Source organism: Lissotriton vulgaris, chromosome 1_1, assembly GCF_964263255.1.
Source record: "Lissotriton vulgaris chromosome 1_1, aLisVul1.2, whole genome shotgun sequence".
Lineage (NCBI taxonomy): Eukaryota > Metazoa > Chordata > Amphibia > Caudata > Salamandridae > Lissotriton > Lissotriton vulgaris.
Window position 1 is genome coordinate 312,501,028 of NC_141685.1, and position 21,393 is coordinate 312,522,420.

General features: G+C 47.3%; 1 protein-coding gene across 2 annotated transcripts in view; it reads left to right on the plus strand.

Moving 5' to 3' along the window:
- Positions 1-19,924, plus strand: part of LOC147747103 (vitamin D3 hydroxylase-associated protein-like) — a 349,697-nt gene extending 329,773 nt beyond the window's left edge. For both annotated transcript variants that reach the window (XM_086952354.1, XM_086952353.1), the window contains one exon: positions 18,293-19,924. In XM_086952354.1, coding sequence (XP_086808480.1) covers positions 18,293-18,405 — 113 coding nt within the window. In that variant the 3' untranslated portion in view covers positions 18,406-19,924. The remainder of the gene's footprint in view (positions 1-18,292) is intronic.
- The last annotated feature ends 1,469 nt before the right edge of the window (positions 19,925-21,393 follow it).

The following is a 21,393-nucleotide window of genomic DNA, read 5'->3' on the forward strand; positions in this document are numbered from 1 at the left end:
AGGGATGGCAATATTTTTTGCAGGTTTTAAGAATATAGGTGGTAGTCGAGACCACTTTATTAATCTGGTCCCTACAGTTAAGTTTCTCATCTATCCAAAAGCCCAGGTTTTTCACTTTTTTTACTGGTGTAGGAAGCTGGCCTAGATCTAATGGCCAGCAGTCTGGTGTCCAGAGGTTGGGATTGTTTCCAAACAAAACCACCTCTGTCTTGTTGGAATTTAATTTTAGGCAGTTTTGAGCCATCCAATCCCCTACGGCACCCATACAGTTCTTCAGCCTCCAAGGGGCTGTCTGAGAGCCGCCCGGAAGAAGGTTTACGACTATCTGAGTGTCGTCGGCAAAGGATGTTAATGTGAATCCAAATGATTCTATAAGTGGGGCCAGCGTGGAGACGTACATATTAAAAAGGGTTGGGCTCAGAGATGAACCCTGAGGGATACCACAGGGCAGAGAAAATGGCTCTGCTTTGAATTCTTCAAGAGCTACGTTTGTACTCTGTCAGTTAGGAACAATTTAAGGAGTTTCCAAGCCGAGCTCCTCACTCCTATTTCCTGAAGACGGTCCATCAAAACCGCATGATGTACCGTGTCAAATGCACAGAGAGATCCAGCATTATCAGTGCCGCATTGCCACCTTGGTCTAAGATCATTCTAATCTCTTCTGTGGATTTTATCAGTGCAGCTTCAGTACTGTGACCTCCTCTGAACCCAAACTGGGTTGGGTCTAAGGCCTGAGAATCTTGTAGAAAGGTGTTCAATTGAGCATTAATGTCCCTTTCTATGACTTTTGCTGGCAATGGGATCCTGGAAATAGGTCTAAAATTGTTGGGATGGGTGACATCTAGATTATTTTTTTTAGCAGTGGTAGAATTGAGGCCTGCTTCCAGGCTTTAGGGAAGTGCTCCACAGAGTACATAGTATTGAAAATAGGGGTCAGTATTTTAGAGACAGGCTCTGCAGCTGAAATAACTACAGAAGTGGGGCAGGGATCCATTGGTGATCCCGATTTTACCTTCTGTAGTAGGTTGCAGGTGTCTAATTCTGTTAGTGGGGTAAAACTGATTAAAAGCGGGTTAATTTTGTTATTTTCTAAAGGAGCTGGTAGCGAGTCATATGTAGTTTCATTACATGTATTAGTAAAGGTGACAAAAATGTTATTTACTTTCTCAAAAAAGTAATTGCCAATTTTATTATGCAACTCTTGGTTGGCTGTAGGGGGTGGCATGCGTGAAGCAGATAGTTGTTTTACTATTTTAAAAATCTCATTAGAGGAGTTTCTAGCCTGAATGATTTTGTTGGCAAAATATTCTTGTTTTGTTTTGAGGAGCAGCTGTTTATATACTGCAAGGCTTGATTTGTGGTCCAGTTTATCCTTGTCGCTATAGCCCTTCCTCCATTTTCTTTCTAGATGTTTACAGACTAACGTCTGATCTCTGAGTTCAAGAGAGTACCATGGGGCTGAAGAGTTTTGTCTTGTTTGATGGAGATGTTTTATAGGTGCTAATTGGTTACCTGCATTGGCTAGCCAATTGGAATAAGTATTGGTGGCCTCATCTAAGTCTCTAGGCATCAACTGCATAGTTGATGTGAGCAGTTGGTGTAGTTCCTTATTATCTATTTTATTCCAAGCTCTAGTCACTGATTGTTTTCTTGGCGGTTTTGGGGTCAAACGTTCAGGCAAGGTGACCTGGTAAAAAACTGCTGAGTGATCTGACCATGTCAGGGGGAGAACCTTAAGGGTTTCCAGTAGGGGGTTATTTGAGAAGATGCCGTCTAGAGTGTGGCCGGCTGCATGAGTGGGTTCTCTCACTAGTTGTTTTAGATTTGCACCTTCCATTGATTCCAGCAGCCGGAGGGTATCTGGGTCTAGGGAGGCCTCTAGGTGAAAGTTAAAGTCCCCCAAAATGGTATAGGAATCGTGGCTAATTCCTCTTTCCAGTATGCTTCCTATCTGTGCCAGAAATCGCCCTCTTGGGCCCGGGGGCCTGTAGATAAGGGCTCCTCTGAAAGAATAGTGATGAGAGAGATTGAGACAAAACTCCTAGGCTTCACAATCCTCCATGAGAATAGGACTGAAGGAGGCGGAGATAGATTCATAAATATATGATTGCCAACCCCCCCCCCTTTTTTTGTGGAATCGATTTAATGTGTGGCAGAGGTATTTGGGTGGCGTGGCTTTGACTAGATCTGGACCAGAGGAATCATCTGTCCATGATTCTGTGATAAATGGGACAGAATTCCTTTCTATTCGATTAAGGAGGCACATTCTACACTGTGTTTAACCAGGGATCTGGCATTGAACAGGGTACATTTGTGAGCCAAATGAGAAGTATTATGGGCTCCGTTTCTATTTAGCAGTGATAGGCTTGCTATAGATTCCAGACGAGTCTCTGGCAGCATGATATTACACTCTGAACAATACTCCTTCCCCCGAGGGAGTGCAAAGTCTATGTACGATGTCGAATAGCCTCAGAAATGAGGTAATAGGATTGACTATTTCCCAGGTTTCTCTGGAGTGCTTCTCGAGGGATCAGACATTGAGGAGCATGGTGGATAGTTGGAGGGGGGTGGTGGCGAGCATCAGTTATTTAGAAGTGGTGGTGTCTGCATCTGAGGTGTCGCAGGTGAAATCACAACGGGTGCAGGAGAAAGGTCATACTGTGGTGCTGGGGGATGCCCGGCAGCAGCGTGTTTGTGGGTAGGTTTTATTGAGGTCATGGAGGATGGCGGAGGAGTAGTGGTGGCAGTCGTTGGTTCCAGTGGCAACTGTGATTCTGTTATTGCATTGGATGGTTGTGGGGCCAGGATTCCTGATGCCAGGCACAGTCCAGAGGCAGATAGGCACAGACAGGCTTGCATTTGACACACCCGCTGCGCACGGTCGCTGCACAGTCATGCTGCGGACTGCATTAGGTAGGCCCTTAGGTAGCCAGGGCTTCTGTTGGTGGGCAAAATGGTGAGCGGGAAAACCCAGGCAGTGTCACTTGGTCAAAAGGCAGCAAGTGGATCAGGCTGGAACAAGCAGAAACTGGAGGGCACTAGCAAGCTAGGTGCCCAGGTGCCTACAAATGCAGTTACACAGTGGCCTGATAAGTAGGTGTTGGGTGAGTGGGGCTTCTGTTGGTGGGAAAATCAGTTAACGGGAAAACCTCGGGCAGGAAAACCCGGGCAGCGGTGGTATCAATTCACTTGCGCAAAAGGTGACAACTAGATCAGACTAGACGGGCTCGGAGCTGAAGGCCACTGGCAAGTGTCAAGCTATGTGCCAAGGTGCCTACTAATGTGGATGGACTGCAGCCTGTATTAAGTAGATCCGGGGGTAGGCAGTCCTTCTGTTGGTGGGAACAGTCAACCTGGCTAGACCCGGAAGAAGAGCATGGGCTGAGCATGCCAGGCAGAAGTTCATTCTGAGCAAGTGTGTTGGCTATGGTGGAACTTTGCGGGGGGTCTCCTGTTCAATTTCTTATATTTGGGTAGCACCCTTAATCTAGCTGTTCTCCCAAAGTTTAGGATGCTGTTTGCAGGGTACCACTACCAGACTTCAACTTCCAGACTCCTCTGGGGCAGCAGGAAGAGATTGAAGCACTTGGCACTTGCAAGCACTTAAAATTGTTCCTGTTCTCCCATGGCATGGGACGCTGTTTGTAGTGCACAGCCGCTAGACTTCACCCCCCAGACTCTTCTGGGGCAGCAGGAGGAGATTACTGCACCTGGCACTTGCTAGTGCTTAAAAGCACTTTTGTTCTCCCAAAGGCCATGCACGGGCCAAGGGCAGGCCCTCCTGCCTTCGTCAAAGACCGGAGAAGCCCGGGCTAAGCCCACATTTCCATAGCCGAAAATGAGGTACTAAAGACAAATCAAAACTACATGCTTGCTTATTCAAATCTTCATTGCCCATAGTGTATGAGATGAGAGCCTGTGGCTGACTTCATAATCTATCCCTGTTAAATGTACCTTGGCACTGAGACATTGCCCTCCAAGGTGGGACTGTGCTTCCAGTGCATCATCTACTGCAATTCTGGGAAAATCTATGTCGCAGAATTATGGCAAGCGAAGGTGCCAACCCCTTCCAAATGGGAGTCGCCATCTATTGGGCTTGCTCTCCTATTAAATATATCCCTTATATTCCCATGCTAATGTCCTGTCCTGTCCTGTCCTTGGTGTCAGGAAGTATTTACAATGGGTACAAAATCAGCCAAAACTTCATACTGTGTTGTAATTTCAAACTGATATACTATTGCACTTTTGTCGGGGTATTGTTTGGGTGTGGAGCTGGTCTTTCCTTAATGTATTAGGTGTAGGCCTTATTTGAATTGAGGCTTATTACACTGCTTTAACAATGATCCATGGGTGTAATGAAGTTGTGACACATATTAGTTAACTGGATTTCTAACCCCTATTAACCAATTGTTGCCACTGGGGACTAGGAGTGCACTATTAGGGATTTATCTGGGGGTGGAGGGTTAGAACTGTACTACACTACATTAGGACTACACTAATCATTCCAGTATGGCCAAAAGGAAGGCAACTGATGACGTCTAAACACATAATAAACCTATCAAATGTGACAAAAAAACAAGAAACCCATGCATCCTCAGTCAAATAGATGATTTGGACTATATTAACTTATCCTACCCACACCCTGGCCCAAGGGAACAGCAAAGAAGCTAAAATAATAAATATCTGATATATTTGGGAAGAAGCCAGACAGGGTACAAATAAGTAACACCACACCACCAGCGACCCCGCAACTGTAGTTACAGAGAGAGGGAACCACCTAGAGACTCCACGTTGCGGCATCTTCACCCACTTGAACTGAAATGTTTAGTTCTAATAGGTTCACTCTGCTGCTGAAACCACTGAGGGGCGTTCAATAAATTTTTGTACTAGTGAGGGGCGGGGGAGTGGAGGTTAATGTTACCATGTGGTCCCATGATGCAACAACAAATTTACTTGAACTCATTTCAGTATGGCGTATTGAAGTGGCAGGATTAAAACTAGCTGTAGAATCTTTAGAGTGCAAACTTACTGTAGTAACACAAGGGATAACCCAGGTTAATGAACCCCAAGATAACAAGGTAAAAACAATAATCTCCCTATGCCTTACCCCAATTAGATTCAGCACCCCTCAATTGAGCGGTCAGGGAAATTTCGGTACCTCAGGGACATTTCACGCTACCACATTCATACCTGGCAGGCCACAGGTGGGTAACACAAGGTTAGACTTAGGGTTGGACACAAGAGATCCCAAACAAGCTGACTCCAATTTGGTAGAACGACATTGTGGTAACGTTGCCCCCAGGTGGGAAGAGGGTGGTATCCGGACAAGGTCAGCTCAGGGTCAGATCCATGAAGGGCGATACATACAGGGCCGTCCTGGTGAGAGGCATCATCTTTAAATTGATCAACATTCCAAACTGATGAACTAGGGCTATGAGAGTACGGAGTCTCTGATCAAGAAAGCATTGCACTGGCTAAGAGGTCATTATAAATGTAATTCAATTATGTAATGTAATGTAATGTAATGATGTCTTGTAAAGTGCCTGAATCACCCCACATGGGGTATCTCCACGCTGTAGACCGCTGGGGAACCCGTCCTGGCTTTCCCTGTGGGATGGTCCCTACTGGGTATCTCCAAGGTGAAACCAGGCATCCCTGGCGTATGTGGGGGGCCGTTGTGGAGATGAGGCAAGCTAATGCCCAGAGTTGCCGAGTGTGATCTCTGGTTAGAGTAGGCACCGAGGCGAAAATTATCGAGTCCGCCGACCCTGGTCCACAACCCTGCCGCGTCGGGAATTGAACCCTGGTCCCGGGCCGTCTTCTGCTTCTGGGTATGCCGCCTCTTACCAGTGAGCCACACCACTCCACTATAAGGCAAGTCATCATTAATGCACATGAAGATCCTCCAATCCAGGAAAGGGTGATGTCATGAGAAATCATAGATGGCCTACTGGCAATAGGAACTGCGATGGTTGAACCACTAGTACGGGGATGCAACTTGCCTTTCACAACAGCAAAGGGTGTGCTGTTTGTGTCCCAGATTCAAGATGGGTGGCATTGGGAGGGAGCAAAGTTTGAGTAGCTTAGACTAACTGAGTGGCCCTGTGTCTATAGGTGATCCCGCCCACTTTTACCTGAGCAAAGCGAAGTTAGAACCGATGTGCAAGTAGACCAGGTATACATGTTCGATCAAGGGGTAAATATGACAAGTCATGTCACGCTGCATGGCAAACTGAACTACATGGCCAGCTTCTAATTCTCTCTTGGAATAACGCAATGGGGTGATTAAGTCAACTACTTCCATATTTGCTTTTTTAAGAGACCTGAACACTTGAGCCAATATATAGGTCGGGTTTTTGCTACTTACTCAGTTGAAGCGCTTCCCTCTTCATCTGACCGTCCATCCGAGGGCCTTTTTATTTGGGTTAAAATGTCACTCAATTTGGCTACCAAGAAGCTAATCATTGAGTCGCCTGATGTTATTGAAATATCAATAAGTCCGACAAATGGGTTTGACATTAATATCTACAACATCTATAATCATTGTGTGGCAAAGAATAAGGTCTACCAAGCACTAAATATCCAAGATAACCAGCTGAAGTCCATGGCCGATAATCCCCAAATCATCCTTACTGTTGATTTTAATACTTCTTATGAACCTCTGGACTAAATTACTTAAGCCATCAAACCGGGAAATTTGGAGGCATAATATCAAGGACCGGTGTTAAAATTATCGCTAGGACTCTGCCGATAAAATGGCGATGATGGGCTTAATAATACGCCCTTGTTAATTCCCATAGAAGCCCATGTTAACATCAGAACATGGGCTTCTATGGGAATTAACAAGGGCGTATTATCAAGCCCATTATCGCCGTTTTATCTGCAGTTTCTTGCCGATCAAACTGCAATAATTTTAACACCGGTCCTTGATAATATGCCCCTAGGTTCTTTCATTCCTGAACTAAATGCACTCTCTTTAACATCAAGGGCCATATTATCAAGCAAGGGCGATACAGTATCGCCGCTTTTATCGGCAGGAAACTGCCACTAAAACGGCGATAATGGGCTTCATAATATGCCCTTGTGAATTCCCATAGAAGCCCAGGTTAACACCAGAACCTGGGCTTCTTTGGGAATTCACAAGAGCATATTTTCAAGCCCATTATCGCCACCTTAGTGGCAGTTTCCTGCCGATAAAAGCGGTAATAATGTATAGCCCTTGCCCTTGTTCGACCGCCGTCACACAATTTGCCTTACTTATCGTCGCCTATAGGCTGCTTGCATGTAATGGAAGGTCAGATTCTAATATAGGAAGGGCATATACAATCTCTAGGGGATGCTTGAAAGGTAGAATTTGTTGAGCCTACATCTATGGATTTGTCTGGCAGATTTCAAAGCAACTATTAGAAATATAAAAGTGATCATAATGCTTAGCATTTAACGCTGAAAGAGGGGTTACTTGATCCTATTCTACCAATTACCGTATATGAAAACAATTATTGGGAATACCAAGAGTGACCCAAAATACAATCTTGCCCTAAGCAGCTAGCATCAATTTATGATCTCTGTACTTCAGCCGATTCACCATTTCAGGACATTGATGTGAATGCATTTCCTAAAGCAGACATTCACTGTCACTTTTTAATGTATTAAAACATCTCTTCAAGGCAGAAGCAAAAGAGACTCCTGTGGAAAAAGGTAGGGCTATGACCTTTCTCAAGATTTGCCCGGCGCTAACCGCCTTTGTACCATTCAAATTACCAAGCAATGAGGCAGGCGCTGGAGACCAGAAGGCAGGAAACAGAAGTTTTATTCCGACGGAGCAGAACACATCAGATCAGACAACAAGGTATCGTCTCGAGGTGCTCTACTAGCCTCTCTGAGGCCTGGCCTCTTATATCCTGGTTTATGACATGTGAGCATTCTTTATTGCATAAAAGACTCTTTAAACTTATGAAATGACGTCCCCATAATCCTCGTGTCAAGCCCACCCCCCACATACATCCACAATAGAGGTCATAACCCTGTTGATAACAGGAGGGGGCTATCACACGGCTGAGTGTTCCGCCGATTCTTAGGATGTGTGCGCTTGATTGTATCCCATGGGGTGGGGAGGCCATGATCAACAGTGTGTCCTTTGAAGAGGAGCGACTTCATACAATAAGGGGTAATAAATGATATCTCCCGGCTTAGGTGATGGCCTCGGACCTGTGTGGACAGCCGGACACGGGGGAAGGGGTCATCAAAGGAGTGGTATTCATGCCGCGTTGACAATCGAGCGCGGAGGGAAGGCTTATCAACAGAGGGGCATTCATGGAAGGAGAGGAGGTGCCGGTCAAGCGCAGGCGTGACTCCCAAGGACAGGGTCATGCAGAAGGGTTATGCTCACGAGAGGGAAGGAGGGGGAGCCAGGGTGCGCGGAGGATGCTTGCTGGGTCAGAGGGGCGTGCTGGCGATAGATCGTGGACAGGGAGACCATGATACCTAAAAATGGCTATCGTGCGCGTTGTACGTGGGTGACAAGCTGGCGCAGATGATGTTCAGCTCGTAAACTAAAATTCCACAGTCCTCCCTTTTAACATGTCTCGCCAACTTGTCAGTTCGGATTTATCCCCATAAGGCCACGTATTTCTACTTCATAGAGGGGACTCATGTGCTCATTTCGGAAGTCCAAAGTCTTTGGGCACATACAGTTAGAAACAAAGCTGCACAAAGATGGCAGACATTGGATACCTAAACAACACCCACATAATATCACAACAGGTATCAGTATGAAAGAAAACAACCTCCAACCCCAGTCCTTCAAAGTGTCCCAAAACCAGCTCCCAAGCGACCATCCTTCTTGTTCCTGGTGAACCTCCGAGGAAAGTCTGTGGAGGTGCTCAATTGCTTTGTAGACTGAAGGCGAGTTATCGGGCACGTAGGTGCAGCAGCTAGATCCGATGATGCGGCATGCTCCTCCTCGATCGGCTAGGACCACATCTAGAACAAGGCGGTTTTGAAGGGCCACAAGGCGGACCGCCTGAAGCTCCGCCGTGTTGTTAGCGAGGATGCCAGCCGTGATGTTGATCGTTGTTTCTACTGCCTGGGTCAGGTGTCGGATAGCGCGGCTGTTTGCCATTGGGCCCCACAGGGGAACGAGTCCCTTTGCTGCATCCAAGAACTGAGCTCCAGTGGAGTCGGCTTGTCCAATGTCATCTGCACGCCTCTGCCGGTGATGGTTGGCAGGGGCTACATACGTGGGGGGAAGAACGAAGGCAATGTAGCAGATACCCTTCCAACCTTTCGGGAGCCAGGTGTAAGCTTTGGTGCCACACACAAAGTACATATTTGGAGAAGCAACAAAGGAAGGGGGATCAACTGAGTTCAATGTTCTGGTGATTCGGCAGGAACTGTGACCCACCAGCTGTGTTCCCTGGCCTTCGAGACACACAAGACCTGTGACATTGATAACAGACAGAGCCACAGTCAGAGTGGCGGTAGTTTGTTTTCGCAGATGAGAGAAGGTGGATCTAGCTGGATTGTGGAGTACCTGTACTTCGACTCGTTCTTTGGCTGGAATGTCTTTAAGGAAGGTGGCGCCTGTGAGCGCAGGACACAGGGCAGCAGAGGTCTTTCCGGTTTTGTTCAGCCAGAACCCAGAGTAGAAGTGCGACACTGTCTGGCTGGAAGTGGCGTTGTCCTTGTGGCTCTCTTGCATGAGGATCAACCAGGCGAGGCAGGAGCCGTGAACTGAGAAAGGAGAAGGGATGAAGGGGATGGAGTGTCCAGTGGCATGCGGGAGCAACCCGCAGATCCAGCAGTTCGTAGCATTTGCAGCAAGGTTGTGTTGGTGCAACAGTTGCACGAAGGAATTGTTCCAAAATTCCCTGCGCCTTTCTCGGAGCTGAGGCGACAGGGAGATTAGGTGATGCTCTTTCATGGGGGTTGGTTGTGCAGTGGGCAGCAATGCCTCATGAGCCGGTGTGCTTTCCTCCAGAATCCAGAAGGAGGTCATGAGGAGGAGGCAGAAGAGGAAGACAATAAAGAGGGCGATTGTCCTTGATTTGTGCAAATTGTCAGTCTGTGGGTTTCTATAGTGGGTATTTCCTGTTGCTTCCATCATCTTCTTATCTGGCGCTTCCATCATCTTCTTATCTGGCGCTTCCATCATCTTCAAGGGGCTCTGTAGCGGGCAGAACCACGGACTTCGTTTAGCTTCTCTCCCGGTGACCCTTGGTTGTGTTTAGGTCACCGTTCTGAGATTTAACTTAGTCCGTGGCCTGCTTAGCCGAAGCTCCCTCCTTTCATCGCAGGACATACCCTTCTCTGGTTGGCACAGTGGGGTCAGAGAATTTTGCAAGTTCAAGTGCCCCAGTATCGGGATAACAGTTCAATGTCGGTCGGTCCTTGTTCAGGAGCTCTTCTTGGGTGTTGACGTTTTCTGTTGTGGCCAGGTTCGCAGAGACCTTCCGGCAGTGATGTGCGTGCAGCCAGTGCCTTTTCCCCTCCACTCGAAGTGCCGTCCGTGTGGTAATCAGCACTTGCCAGGGGCCCGTCCACTGGGGTTCTAGGCTCTTGGTCCGTTGGAAGTTGCGGACTAGAACGAAGTCCCCCGGTTGGATGTAGTGGCCTGGGCCCCTGGAAACATCGGGGATGGCCTGCTGCACCTGTTGATGAATGACAGACAACGTTTTAGTTAACTTGCACAAATAATCAGACAGTAGGAAGTCCGGGACGTCATGAATGGAGGTTGGTTTGGGAGCAGTCCAGAGGTTCATCGGTCGCCCGAATACAACCTCGTAGGGGGTCAAATGGCGTTTGGTGGGAGTAGAGCGCATCGATAGCAAGGCCAAAGGGAGAGCGTCTGGCCATTTAAGTCCGGTGGTTGCCACTATTTTTGACAATTTCAACTTCAGTGTGGCATTATGGCGTTCCACCAGGCCGGCGGATTGGGGGTGGAAGACTGCGTGAAATCTCTGTTTCACCCCCAATCCCTTTAGGATTAGTTGGATAACCTCAGCTATGAAGTGGGGGCCATTGTCGCTCCATAAAATTCGACAAAGGCCATAGCGAGGAAAGAATTCTTGCAGTAGTACTTTGGCAGTAGTCATGGCAGTGTTGTCACGGGTTGGATAGGCCTCTACCCATTTGCTGAAGGCACATACGACGACTAGTACATACTTCAAGCTTTGGCATCTCTCTAGTTAGATGTAGTCCATCTGAAGGACCTCAAAGGGGTGATTGGGGGTCCCAAACCCTCCCCGGGGTACCACAGTTCCTTTCCCGGGGTTGTGCTGCAGACAGATAAGGCACTGCTGGACTAGGCGTCGGGCTGAGTCGGGGATTTTGTCGTTGTGCCAGACTTTGGAAATGAGTTCGATCATGGGTGCAGATCCTATGTGTGCGGGGGAATGAGCCATTGTCAGTATGGGGATCAGGTATGAGTCAGGTAACAACCATTTGTTTGCATCTTTTGTTTGCCAGCAGCCCTCATCATCCTTCAAACCCACCCCGGCCCACTTAGTCAGTTCGTGAGAGGTGCTGGCCGACTGGATGTCTCTGATCATTTCCCTTGCGTCAGTCCATTTCTCTGCTTGTGACCTGGTCACATACATGCGTGTCACCGTCCTATTCTCAGCTGTGGTTCGTGCAGTGATGTCGGCCAGTGCATTCCCTTGTCCGACTAAGTCTGTCACCTTCTTGTGTGCCTGGCATTTGATCACTGCTAGTCGTTTGGGGAGGAGAACCGCTTCAATCAGGGCAGAAACCAGATCTCCGTGAAGGATAGGGGTGCCGTGGGACGTCAGGAATCCCCTCTCCCTCCACAGGAGCCCAAAATGGTGAACCACCCCGAAGGCATACTGGCTGTCTATATATACGTTCGCGGTGGTCCCTGTGGCTATGAGGCATGCTCGTGTGAGGGCTATCAGCTCTGCTGCCTGGGCAGATCGTTGTGTGATGCAGGCTGTCTCAACTACTGTTCGGGCTGTCGTTACTGCATAGGCAGCTGAAGTGGTGCCGTCTGGGAGTTTGATGCATGAGCCGTCTACCCATAGCTCTCCATCGGGGTCAGTGAAAGCAGTGTCTCGGAGGTCAACTCTACTCCTAGTTTGTTCGTCCGTGAGGGTCACACAGTCGTGTATGGGAGGAACGTCGGGGTCATTTTCAGGCAGGGGCAACAATGTGGCAGGATTCAAAGTCGTGCATCTCTTTAGTGTGATGTGGGGTGCAGTAGCGTCAGTTCGTACCCTGTCAGTCGTGCACTAGTCAAATGTTGAGTCTTGGTTTGGTTCAGAAGGGTGTCGACAGCATGGGGTACTAACACGGTCAGAGAGTTTGAAAGTACGATTCCTTCGCTCTGGTGGATAGAGACGGCAGCGGCAGCTACCGCTCGAAGGCAGGCAGGCAAAGCTCTGGCTACAGGATCAAGAGTGGCGGAGAAGTAGGCACAAGGACGCTGTTTTGGACCTATAGACTGAGTCAGGACAGACAATGCACACCCCTCCCTTTCGTGGGTGAAGAGGGAGAAGGGTTTGGAGTAATCCGGGGTTCCTAGGACAGGCGCTGAACAGAGGGCATCTCGCAATTCCTTAAAGGATGCTTGACACTCCGGGGACCAAGGGAGCGGGAAGGAGGCATCTTTGGTCAATAGGGCAAGTAGGGGTTTAACAATGAGGCTGAAATTAGGTAACCACTGTCTGGAAAAAGAGGTTAGGCCAACCAAAGAGCGGACTTGCTTTTGTGTTTTTGGGACGGGGGTGTCTAGGATGGTTTGGATTCGGTCGGGTGTGAGTTTCCTCCCTTCTTTGGACAGGAGATGGCCTAGGTATGTCACTTGTGGCTGGCAGAACTGTAATTTCTTTTTGGAAACTTTATGGCCATTTTCTGCAAGAAAGTGTAGGAGTTGGACAGTGGCTGTGATTGCAAGTGGGGTGGTGTCGGCCGCCAAAAGGATATCATCGACATATTGAATCAACACCACTCCATCCGGTAGCTGGACGGCGTCCAGCTGTCTTTTGAGAGCCTGGCTGTAAATACTGGGACTTTCAGTGTACCCCTGGGGGGCTCTACAAAATCGGTACGAGCGGGATTTTAAGGTGAAGCCGAAGAGATAACGGCTGTCTGGATGGATGGGGATAGAGAAAAACGCATTCTTGAGGTCGATAACAGTGAAGGTGGTGGCAGTGGACGGGATGAGGGTCAGAATGGTGGTGATATCTGAGACTACGGGGTATTGGGGTACAACCACTTTGTTAATTTCTCGCAGGTCGATGATGAAGCGGTACGCTTTCTCATCTCCTTCGCCTTGCTTCTTAACAATAGGTAGGATTGGGCTGTTGCAGACGTTGCTAACCACCTCTTCAACCACTCCTTCATCTACCAGAGACTGAATGATCGCTGCCAGTGCCTTCTCGCCCTCGGGGGATATCCGATATTGGGGGAGTTTTGGGAGCATAGCGTCCTGTCTTACAGTTATATGAATGGGGTCAATCATCATTCATCCCACATCAGAGTCATTTTTGGCCCATAGGTACGGAGGCAGGGTATCAAGCAAGGACAGGTCAGCATCAGTTATGGAGCACATGTGTCGTGCAGGGCAAGATTTGGGTATGTCTGGGTTGTCGTACAGGATGACTCGGATTCCATCTGGGGAACACCTAATGGTAGCTCGAAAATGTTTCAGCAAGTCAATGCCCATAATGGCGTCAGGGGAGTTGGAGGAGAGCAGAAATGTTGTGTCAGTGGTGTTGCTTTCTAGGTCAAAGGTGATAGGTACGGACAGGGGGTTAGTGGAGGGCGTCCCATCGAAACCTATCGATGTAATGTGTGAGCCAGACAAGGGTGCCCTTGGAATCAGTCGTTTCGATAACACACTACGTGTCGCCCCAGTGTCTACCAAAAATGGAGACTCTGTACCCAGAACCTTAGCGGTGACATAAGGACCTTGCTGGTCAACACAGAGCTCGACTGGATCCCTCCCTTGCCCCTGGCAGTCCTATGCAAAATCGGGGGCATTCTCACCGTCGGATAGTTGATATTGGTTCTGTCGGGGGCGGTCAAATGTGTTCAATCTCCCTGATCTGTCATTGTTGGTGTCGTTTGTGTGCCCTCGTCCTTGTCCTCTATTTCTCGGACCACCCGCCACATCTCTGGGGTCCCTATTTCTGTTCATCTCTAGCAGAACCGGACACTGGGATTTCCAATGGCCGAATCCTTTGCAGAAGGCGCATTGGTCATTGCTAATGTCTCTATGTCCAGTGTGGGGTGTTGGGGTGTGATCTTTAGGAGGTGGATTTCTGGGGGTGGTCGATTGGTAGTTCCCCCTTTGGTGTTCCCGTCCTACCGCTATACCTTGTATCTGGGCTATCAACACCCTTTCTTTCAAATCTTTCTTCTTTTTCTCGGACGCCCTATCATTCTCATTCTTCTGGTGCTCGTAATACTGAGCCATCTGAAGGATAGCTGCGGGTTTGGAGGCCCCCCAACTACTCTCACTCGTCTGCAGTTTTTGGGAGACCTCTTGTGATAGGCCCTTTACATAATTTTGTACAAACAGGTGTTGTCCGGTTGCGGTGGTCATGTCTTGGCCACTGTAGTCGGAGAACACTGTCTTGAATCGGGAGAAGTATTCTGACACATCTTCCTGGGGTTTCTGACGACAGGCCGTGACTATCGACCAATCTACCTTTTTCTCTGGGATCAGTGTCTTTAACTTCTGAACTAATTTGTCTGGGAGTTCTAATATGTCCTTTACTGGTTTCCTTCCAGGCTCTCGCTGTCTATCTAGTTCACTGAGTTGGTCCCAGGTATGTCCAAACAGATCTGTGTGGTCAGCCTTCCGGATTTGCTTCCACACGTCAGCTGGCAGGCATAACCCGAAAAACAAGTCAATGTCCGCTAAAGTCATTATCGTCGAACCCAAGGCTGTGCCTAATTCGGTATAGAATGCTGTCGGGTTCTTTCTAAAATCGGGCAGAGTTTGTTTAAAGGTTAGGATATCTTGTCGTTCCCATGGTTGGTAAACCCAATTGTACACAACCCTTCCTTTTGCATCTGTGTGATTAATATCATCGCTTGTTCCCTGGCCACGTGGCGGGATCCAGTAAGGGGCCGCCTCTCTGATGGGCATCATAGTGTTGGCTACTTCTACTGAGGTCGTTTCGGGGACTGTAACCTTGGCTTCTGGTTTTTGTTCCGTGAGGTGGCGGAAGACCTCAAGCGTCTGCATGAAGAGCTCCGTCGCCTCACGTTCAGTCCCATCTCCAACATCAATCTTCCTATACAGCGTTGTCAGTTTAGCGGGGCCTTTACTTTGATACCTATCCTCATATGCGTTCAGGGTGTGGTAGCTGAATCGCAAAATGAAATGCCGCCTGTGGCTGTCGGCATGCGAATTATACATGTTCATTGTGTATTCTTCGCTCTCCCTTCGTTCTACTAATGTCTTTGCTATTTTGTCAATCCCATCCCGTTCATCTTTGCTCAATCTGTTTGGTCTGGCTGGTGGGTGCTCGCTAGCCTCGGGGGCATCTGTCGGTGCTGCTAAGGTGGCTGGTGCGGAAGCCGTGAGGGCTGGCGCGCTAGCGCTAAGGCCGTTCTCGCTCGTACTCTGGGCCTGCAGGTGTTGTTGGCAGGGAGCATATGGAGGGGGCATGTAGATGATTGGGGGACCTAGCAGTAACTCATCGTTCGTCCGTTGTTTGGAGGGCAATTCAGGGTAGAGCGCAGAGGGGGTCCTAACAGGGCATTGACCTGTCGACCCTGATTCTTGGTTTTGTGCAGCTTCTTTTCTTTCTTTTATTTCTTCTTCTAGTTGCTTAGCGGCTAGGTGGGCTGCCTTTTGTAATTCTTTCCCTATTTTTGCTTCTTCTCTTTTCTTTCGTTGTTCCGTTTCTTTGCGCCACATGCCAATACTATCGAGCATAGTGGGCGTGGTCTTATTTTTCTGGAGCGCTATTTCCAATGTTTTTATTTTATTTTCATCAAAGGAACCTATCAGTGGCCACTGACTTTCGGGGTTCTTCTTCGTATATTTATGCCATAGCTTAGTATAAGCTATAGCGACTAGTCCATGCTTGGTGAACATGTCCTTATTAGGGGTGCCTTCCAGTGGGGCTGGATGGTTCATCTCTAATAAGTGGTCCGGGCTGTACAGGCTACCAATCAGTGGGGATAAGATAGGCATGACGGGTTACGACGGGGACAAAGGTCTGCACTACCTATCTTATCACGGCGGACAAAGACTAGACAGAATATTTCTATTCTACGTTGTTTGTAGGCCGTGAATACCTCAAAAGAACCAATACCGAACACTTAATGTACGGTCAATCAAACAATCAATGGGGAGAATAAGTGGGTACGACGTGTTAAAGTTTTGCGTTACCCACTCTTTCTCTACCTGCAAAGAGAGACCTTGTTCTTCCCTGTTTGTAGACAGAGAATCTCCAGACAACAATCCACGAACGACAGTTCGGGAAAACAGTGGGGGAGGAAGATAGGCACGACGGATTACAATGGGGACAAAAGTCTGCGTTACCTATCCTTCACTGTTTGCAAAGAGAGAGCCTGTTGTTTTCTCCGTTTGCAGACGGTGAATCTCCAGAGGGATCAACAAAGCGTAATACTAGTATTATCCAAATCAAACAATCATTTCTCAATTTGTCGTGTTTACACGACCTTACCCGGACCGCATGGACGGTTTCCTGTCTTCCCAATCCAGCGCCCGATCGTCCTCTCTTCTTTGTGATGTTCGTGGCACTCCTGATGGTTCCCAGTCAGGACCGTAGATCACTCGAGAGAGGTCTGTTCGGAACTAGTGAAGGTCGGATGATCGGCTGTCAGACGAGGGTCTATCGGACACGAGCTCTCCCGATCGTTGCAGTCGTTCACTCTGTCGTCGGGACCTCTCCCACTGGATCCACGTGTCACTGATGGGCCCCACGCTTTGGGACGCCAATTGTGGAAAAAGGTAGGGCTATGACCTTTCTCAAGATTTGCCCGGCGCTAACCGCCTTTGTACCATTCAAATTACCAAGCAATGAGGCAGGCGCCGGAGACCAGAAGGCAGGAAACAGAAGTTTTATTCCGACGGAGCAGAACACATCAGATCAGACAACAAGGTATCGTCTCGAGGTGCTCTACTAGCCTCTCTGAGGCCTGGCCTCTTATATCCTGGTTTATGACATGTGAGCATTCTTTATTGCATAAAAGACTCTTTAAACTTATGAAATGACGTCCCCATAATCCTCGTGTCAAGCCCACCCCCCACATACATCCACAATAGAGGTCATAACCCTGTTGATAACAGGAGGGGGCTATCACACGGCTGAGTGTTCCGCCGATTCTTAGGATGTGTGCGCCTGATTGTATCCCATGGGGTGGGGAGGCCATGATCAACAGTGTGTCCTTTGAAGAGGAGCGACTTCATACAATAAGGGGTAGTAAATGATATCTCCCGGCTTAGGTGATGGCCTCGGACCTGTGTGGACAGCCGGACACGGGGGAAGGGGTCATCAAAGGAGTGGTATTCATGCCGCGTGGACAATCGAGCGCGGAGGGAAGGCTTATCAACAGAGGGGCATTCATGGAAGGAGAGGAGGTGCCGGTCAGGCGCAGGCGTGACTCCCAAGGACAGGGTCATGCAGAAGGGTTATGCTCACGAGAGGGAGGGAGGGGGAGCCAGGGTGCGCGGAGGATGCTTGCTGGGTCAGAGGGGCGTGCTGGCGATAGATCGTGGACAGGGAGACCATGATACCTAAAAATGGCTATCGTGCGCGTTGTACGTGGGTGACAAGCTGGCGCAGATGATGTTCAGCTCGTAAACTAAAATTCCACACTCCAAAGATGCCCCTCAAGCTAAGTTGTTAACTGCCATAAGATATTTGAATCCTCTACAGTTCCATAACACAAGATGATATTATAAAGGGGTATATATATAATATATATGTGCATATATTATGGAGCAAAAGGAAGGACCTGCTTTAATTTTGCAATGGTTTTAATATTATATCTAAATTTGGTCATCAGCTGCTTTCTCTTTCCTGTGGTAGGGGTTAAAAAATCAGAAAGTATGTATACTATGGCCCCCTGGACAGGGAATATAGCAAGGACATTGTCAGGCCTACCAAAGGGCAAGCAAAGAGAAGCAGCTGCTGACGTAAGGAATACATCTTAATGGCATTTCATCTGTTCCTTAATGTGTTATTGTCATGCCTATGTGGTTACCATTAGCCACCCATTGAATGATAAGATTCACATATTGAACGCCTCTTCTCCTAAACTGGTGTCCGTCTTTGTATTTGCTCTGCAGGGGGCAAGAGGCGGAGTTGGACTCCCTGTTGCTGTGCAGTGTGTGGCTCTACCGTGGCAAGAGGAGCTGTGCCTCCGCCTCATGAAGGAGGTGGAACGAGTGACTCACCATAGGAAAAGAAGATGCTCCTTATAGATCCTCACTGTGAATTAACCATTGAAACCACACAATTATAGATAAGAAAATTAATTTAGGAGCTCATGCTTGATTACCTTTTTTAGATCGGCGTGCAAATTGGTGCAACATTCCAGCTTTTGCTGACTGAGGGACGTCTACCCTTGGAAAGATATGCTTGTGGTAGATACCAAAGGCATCATGTGGAGCAGTTCTGCCCTCATTCATGTGAAGGGAAGTGATGTAGGACAGTCAGTGGGTGACATTTTGGGAACGTTTGTGATTGCCCAAAGGCACCTGGTCACATCTCACATCTCACCAATCCTTGCACTTGCATGCAGGCACAGACACACTCTCACAGAAACACGCATACCCTAATGTACCCAATAACATCCAGAAGTTAGTGATATTCCCAATAGTGATGGCTAACTGGGACACATTCATGCATACAGACACACATACACACAGTACACACACTCTCACAGGAACACACACATACACGTGAGCATCCAACATCATCCAGAGGTTAATCGTATCACCAATATTGATTCTAGAGGGTGCACATGCACACAGACACAAACCTGCACGCTCTTTCACAGTCAGACACCGGCATACACACAAAAACAAATGTGCAAATGTCTGAGTAGTCAAGAAAACTACCACCTTCATGCCTCTTGGAAAGCCAACCAAGCAGCACCTCACTTTGCCAACAAACCACAACCATACACCCAGACCCATCACTCTACTGATGTGTTACTTCCTTCTGCAAAGCTCCAAACTTCTCAAAGTTTTATTGAGGGTTACTTTCTTCTATTTTGGAGGTGCTTTGTCATACCTTTTCATTCCTGAAAGGATATTTTGAAACTCATAAGGAAATGATCATTTTGATCAATGTATAATGTATCAATGAAAAATATTGTACCGTGCATGCATTCAGGTATGTGGAACCGAGTTACACTGCGGAATCCATTTTCTTTGCTTGTCTTTATGTATGCCACTTGTTCGTTATATGATATTCAATGACGATAAGGCCTATGGAATGTCCACAGCAAAATGCATGACCCTTAGTGAACTAATGTACTGTGCTGAAGTGAATACCTTGTAACACAACGTAAGGCGCACTCAACCCGTTGACTTTCAATTGCATACCAGCCCAGCAACAAGTCACTGTTAGCAAACCATATATAGATGAGACATAGCGTCTACCTCTGATTGGTTACTGCTGAGCACCACCATACTGTATCATGAAGGTGGGGCGCACCATTAGCTTCTTCTGAATTGCTGTATATCTAATAATTGTGTAACCTGTGCTGTCTAATGATGATGGGCATGTGATATATTGATTAATAGTTGCCGAGAAATTCTATTGTACTGTGATTGAATTGGACATGTACCGAAACGCCTTTTTGTGGTTTGAAGGAATAATAGAATGTGCTGAACTTCTGCAATTGGGACACTTGGTTATCTTGACAATTGTCCATGTGTTTAGGTATAGTAAATATATCTTTCTTTATGTGAGCCTTACAGAGTCTGTCTTTTATTTTATGTAGATTTCTACAACACATTTATCAAGTGCTGCATTCCTATATACACAACATTCATGTCCATGCACTTGTTTGAGGGTAGTGTGATGAACTAGACCAGCCACCATTTAAAGAATACTGCAAGAAATTATAAGCATCTAATTTGATACCATAGAAAATGAAGATAAGTATACCAGCCATGTCTTGGAGGGATATAAAATAATGACTGAAGAGAATGCTTTAACAAGTAATGAATTAAATTAAGTGCCTTTCAAGTCAGTGTTGGGGATAGAAAGTTGTGACATAATATATGCTTGAGTGGTATAAAAAAGAAAATAATATCATAAATATTGTCATTAAGGGAAATATGGTAGAGCTATTTAAATTTGAGTTTCATCTTCTGCAAATCACATGTAAATCTTTTACATGAAAAGGGATACTTCAGCTTGGAAATTACGCTTTTTGCTTACACATAATAAAAAGTGCTGGTTTGAACTTTTTAGAGGGCCATTGATGTTGATATCATAATAGGAGTGAGATGTCCCTTTGACCGCAGCACGGAAGATTTTTGAAAGCCAGTCTTTTGCCACTTATTAAAGCTATTTAACGATTTCACACATTTTTGTAGGAAGTGGTATCCGAGGAAGAAAAACATAGCATAGCCAATAGGTCTCGCCTTTAGGACCTTATAAGTGTTTAGCTATGCAACACTTGATGTTGTTGCACCAAGGACATTGTGTTGGATAACTAAACACTTATAAGGTGCCAAAGGCGAGACCTATTGGCTATGCCAATGCTTGTTCTGTTTTGAAGTTCCAGCATAGCCGCCACATTTATAACCAAATGGTTGGCATCTTGGAATGGTAGAGCAGTGACACTATGGACAATACCACCCTACGGCAGTGGCCAGGAATGGAGGCTGTGGCCTTGCTGGGTGTGGCACACTGCAGATGTAATGAGTGGCAAGCATGCAGCCTGTTAGCATGTCTGGGCGCCGCAGTATGATCTAAAAATATTGAAAATAAAAAACTAAGGAAAGACATTCTAGGAAAAAATGGAAAACCGAAGGAATTGACAGCCAGTCTTCGCACTAAATCACACTCATTTTCAGGTGGAACTGAAAAATACTGAAAGTCGCATACAAATGGGGCAGGCAACAGAGATTATGTCGGAAGTGGCTCACCCATTGCCCTGTGCTGAAAGTTATCATGGAGGCAAGCTGAGTTAACCATCCATCCATCCATCCATAAACACTCTTTGCCCAGAGGAAAGTACAGGTCAATCCCAGGGGCCTGTCCCCCCCTTCAAACAAATCAAAAATAGTGTGATCCCCCAGCAGGGATCAACTTGCAGAGAAAGTGCTGGAAAGAGGCTGTGGGAGAGTTATGTCCCCTGGCACAGAGCAAAAGCCAAAGCAGATCACAACATTAGTGGCGTCTGCTTTCATTTGATTTTGCTGTGATG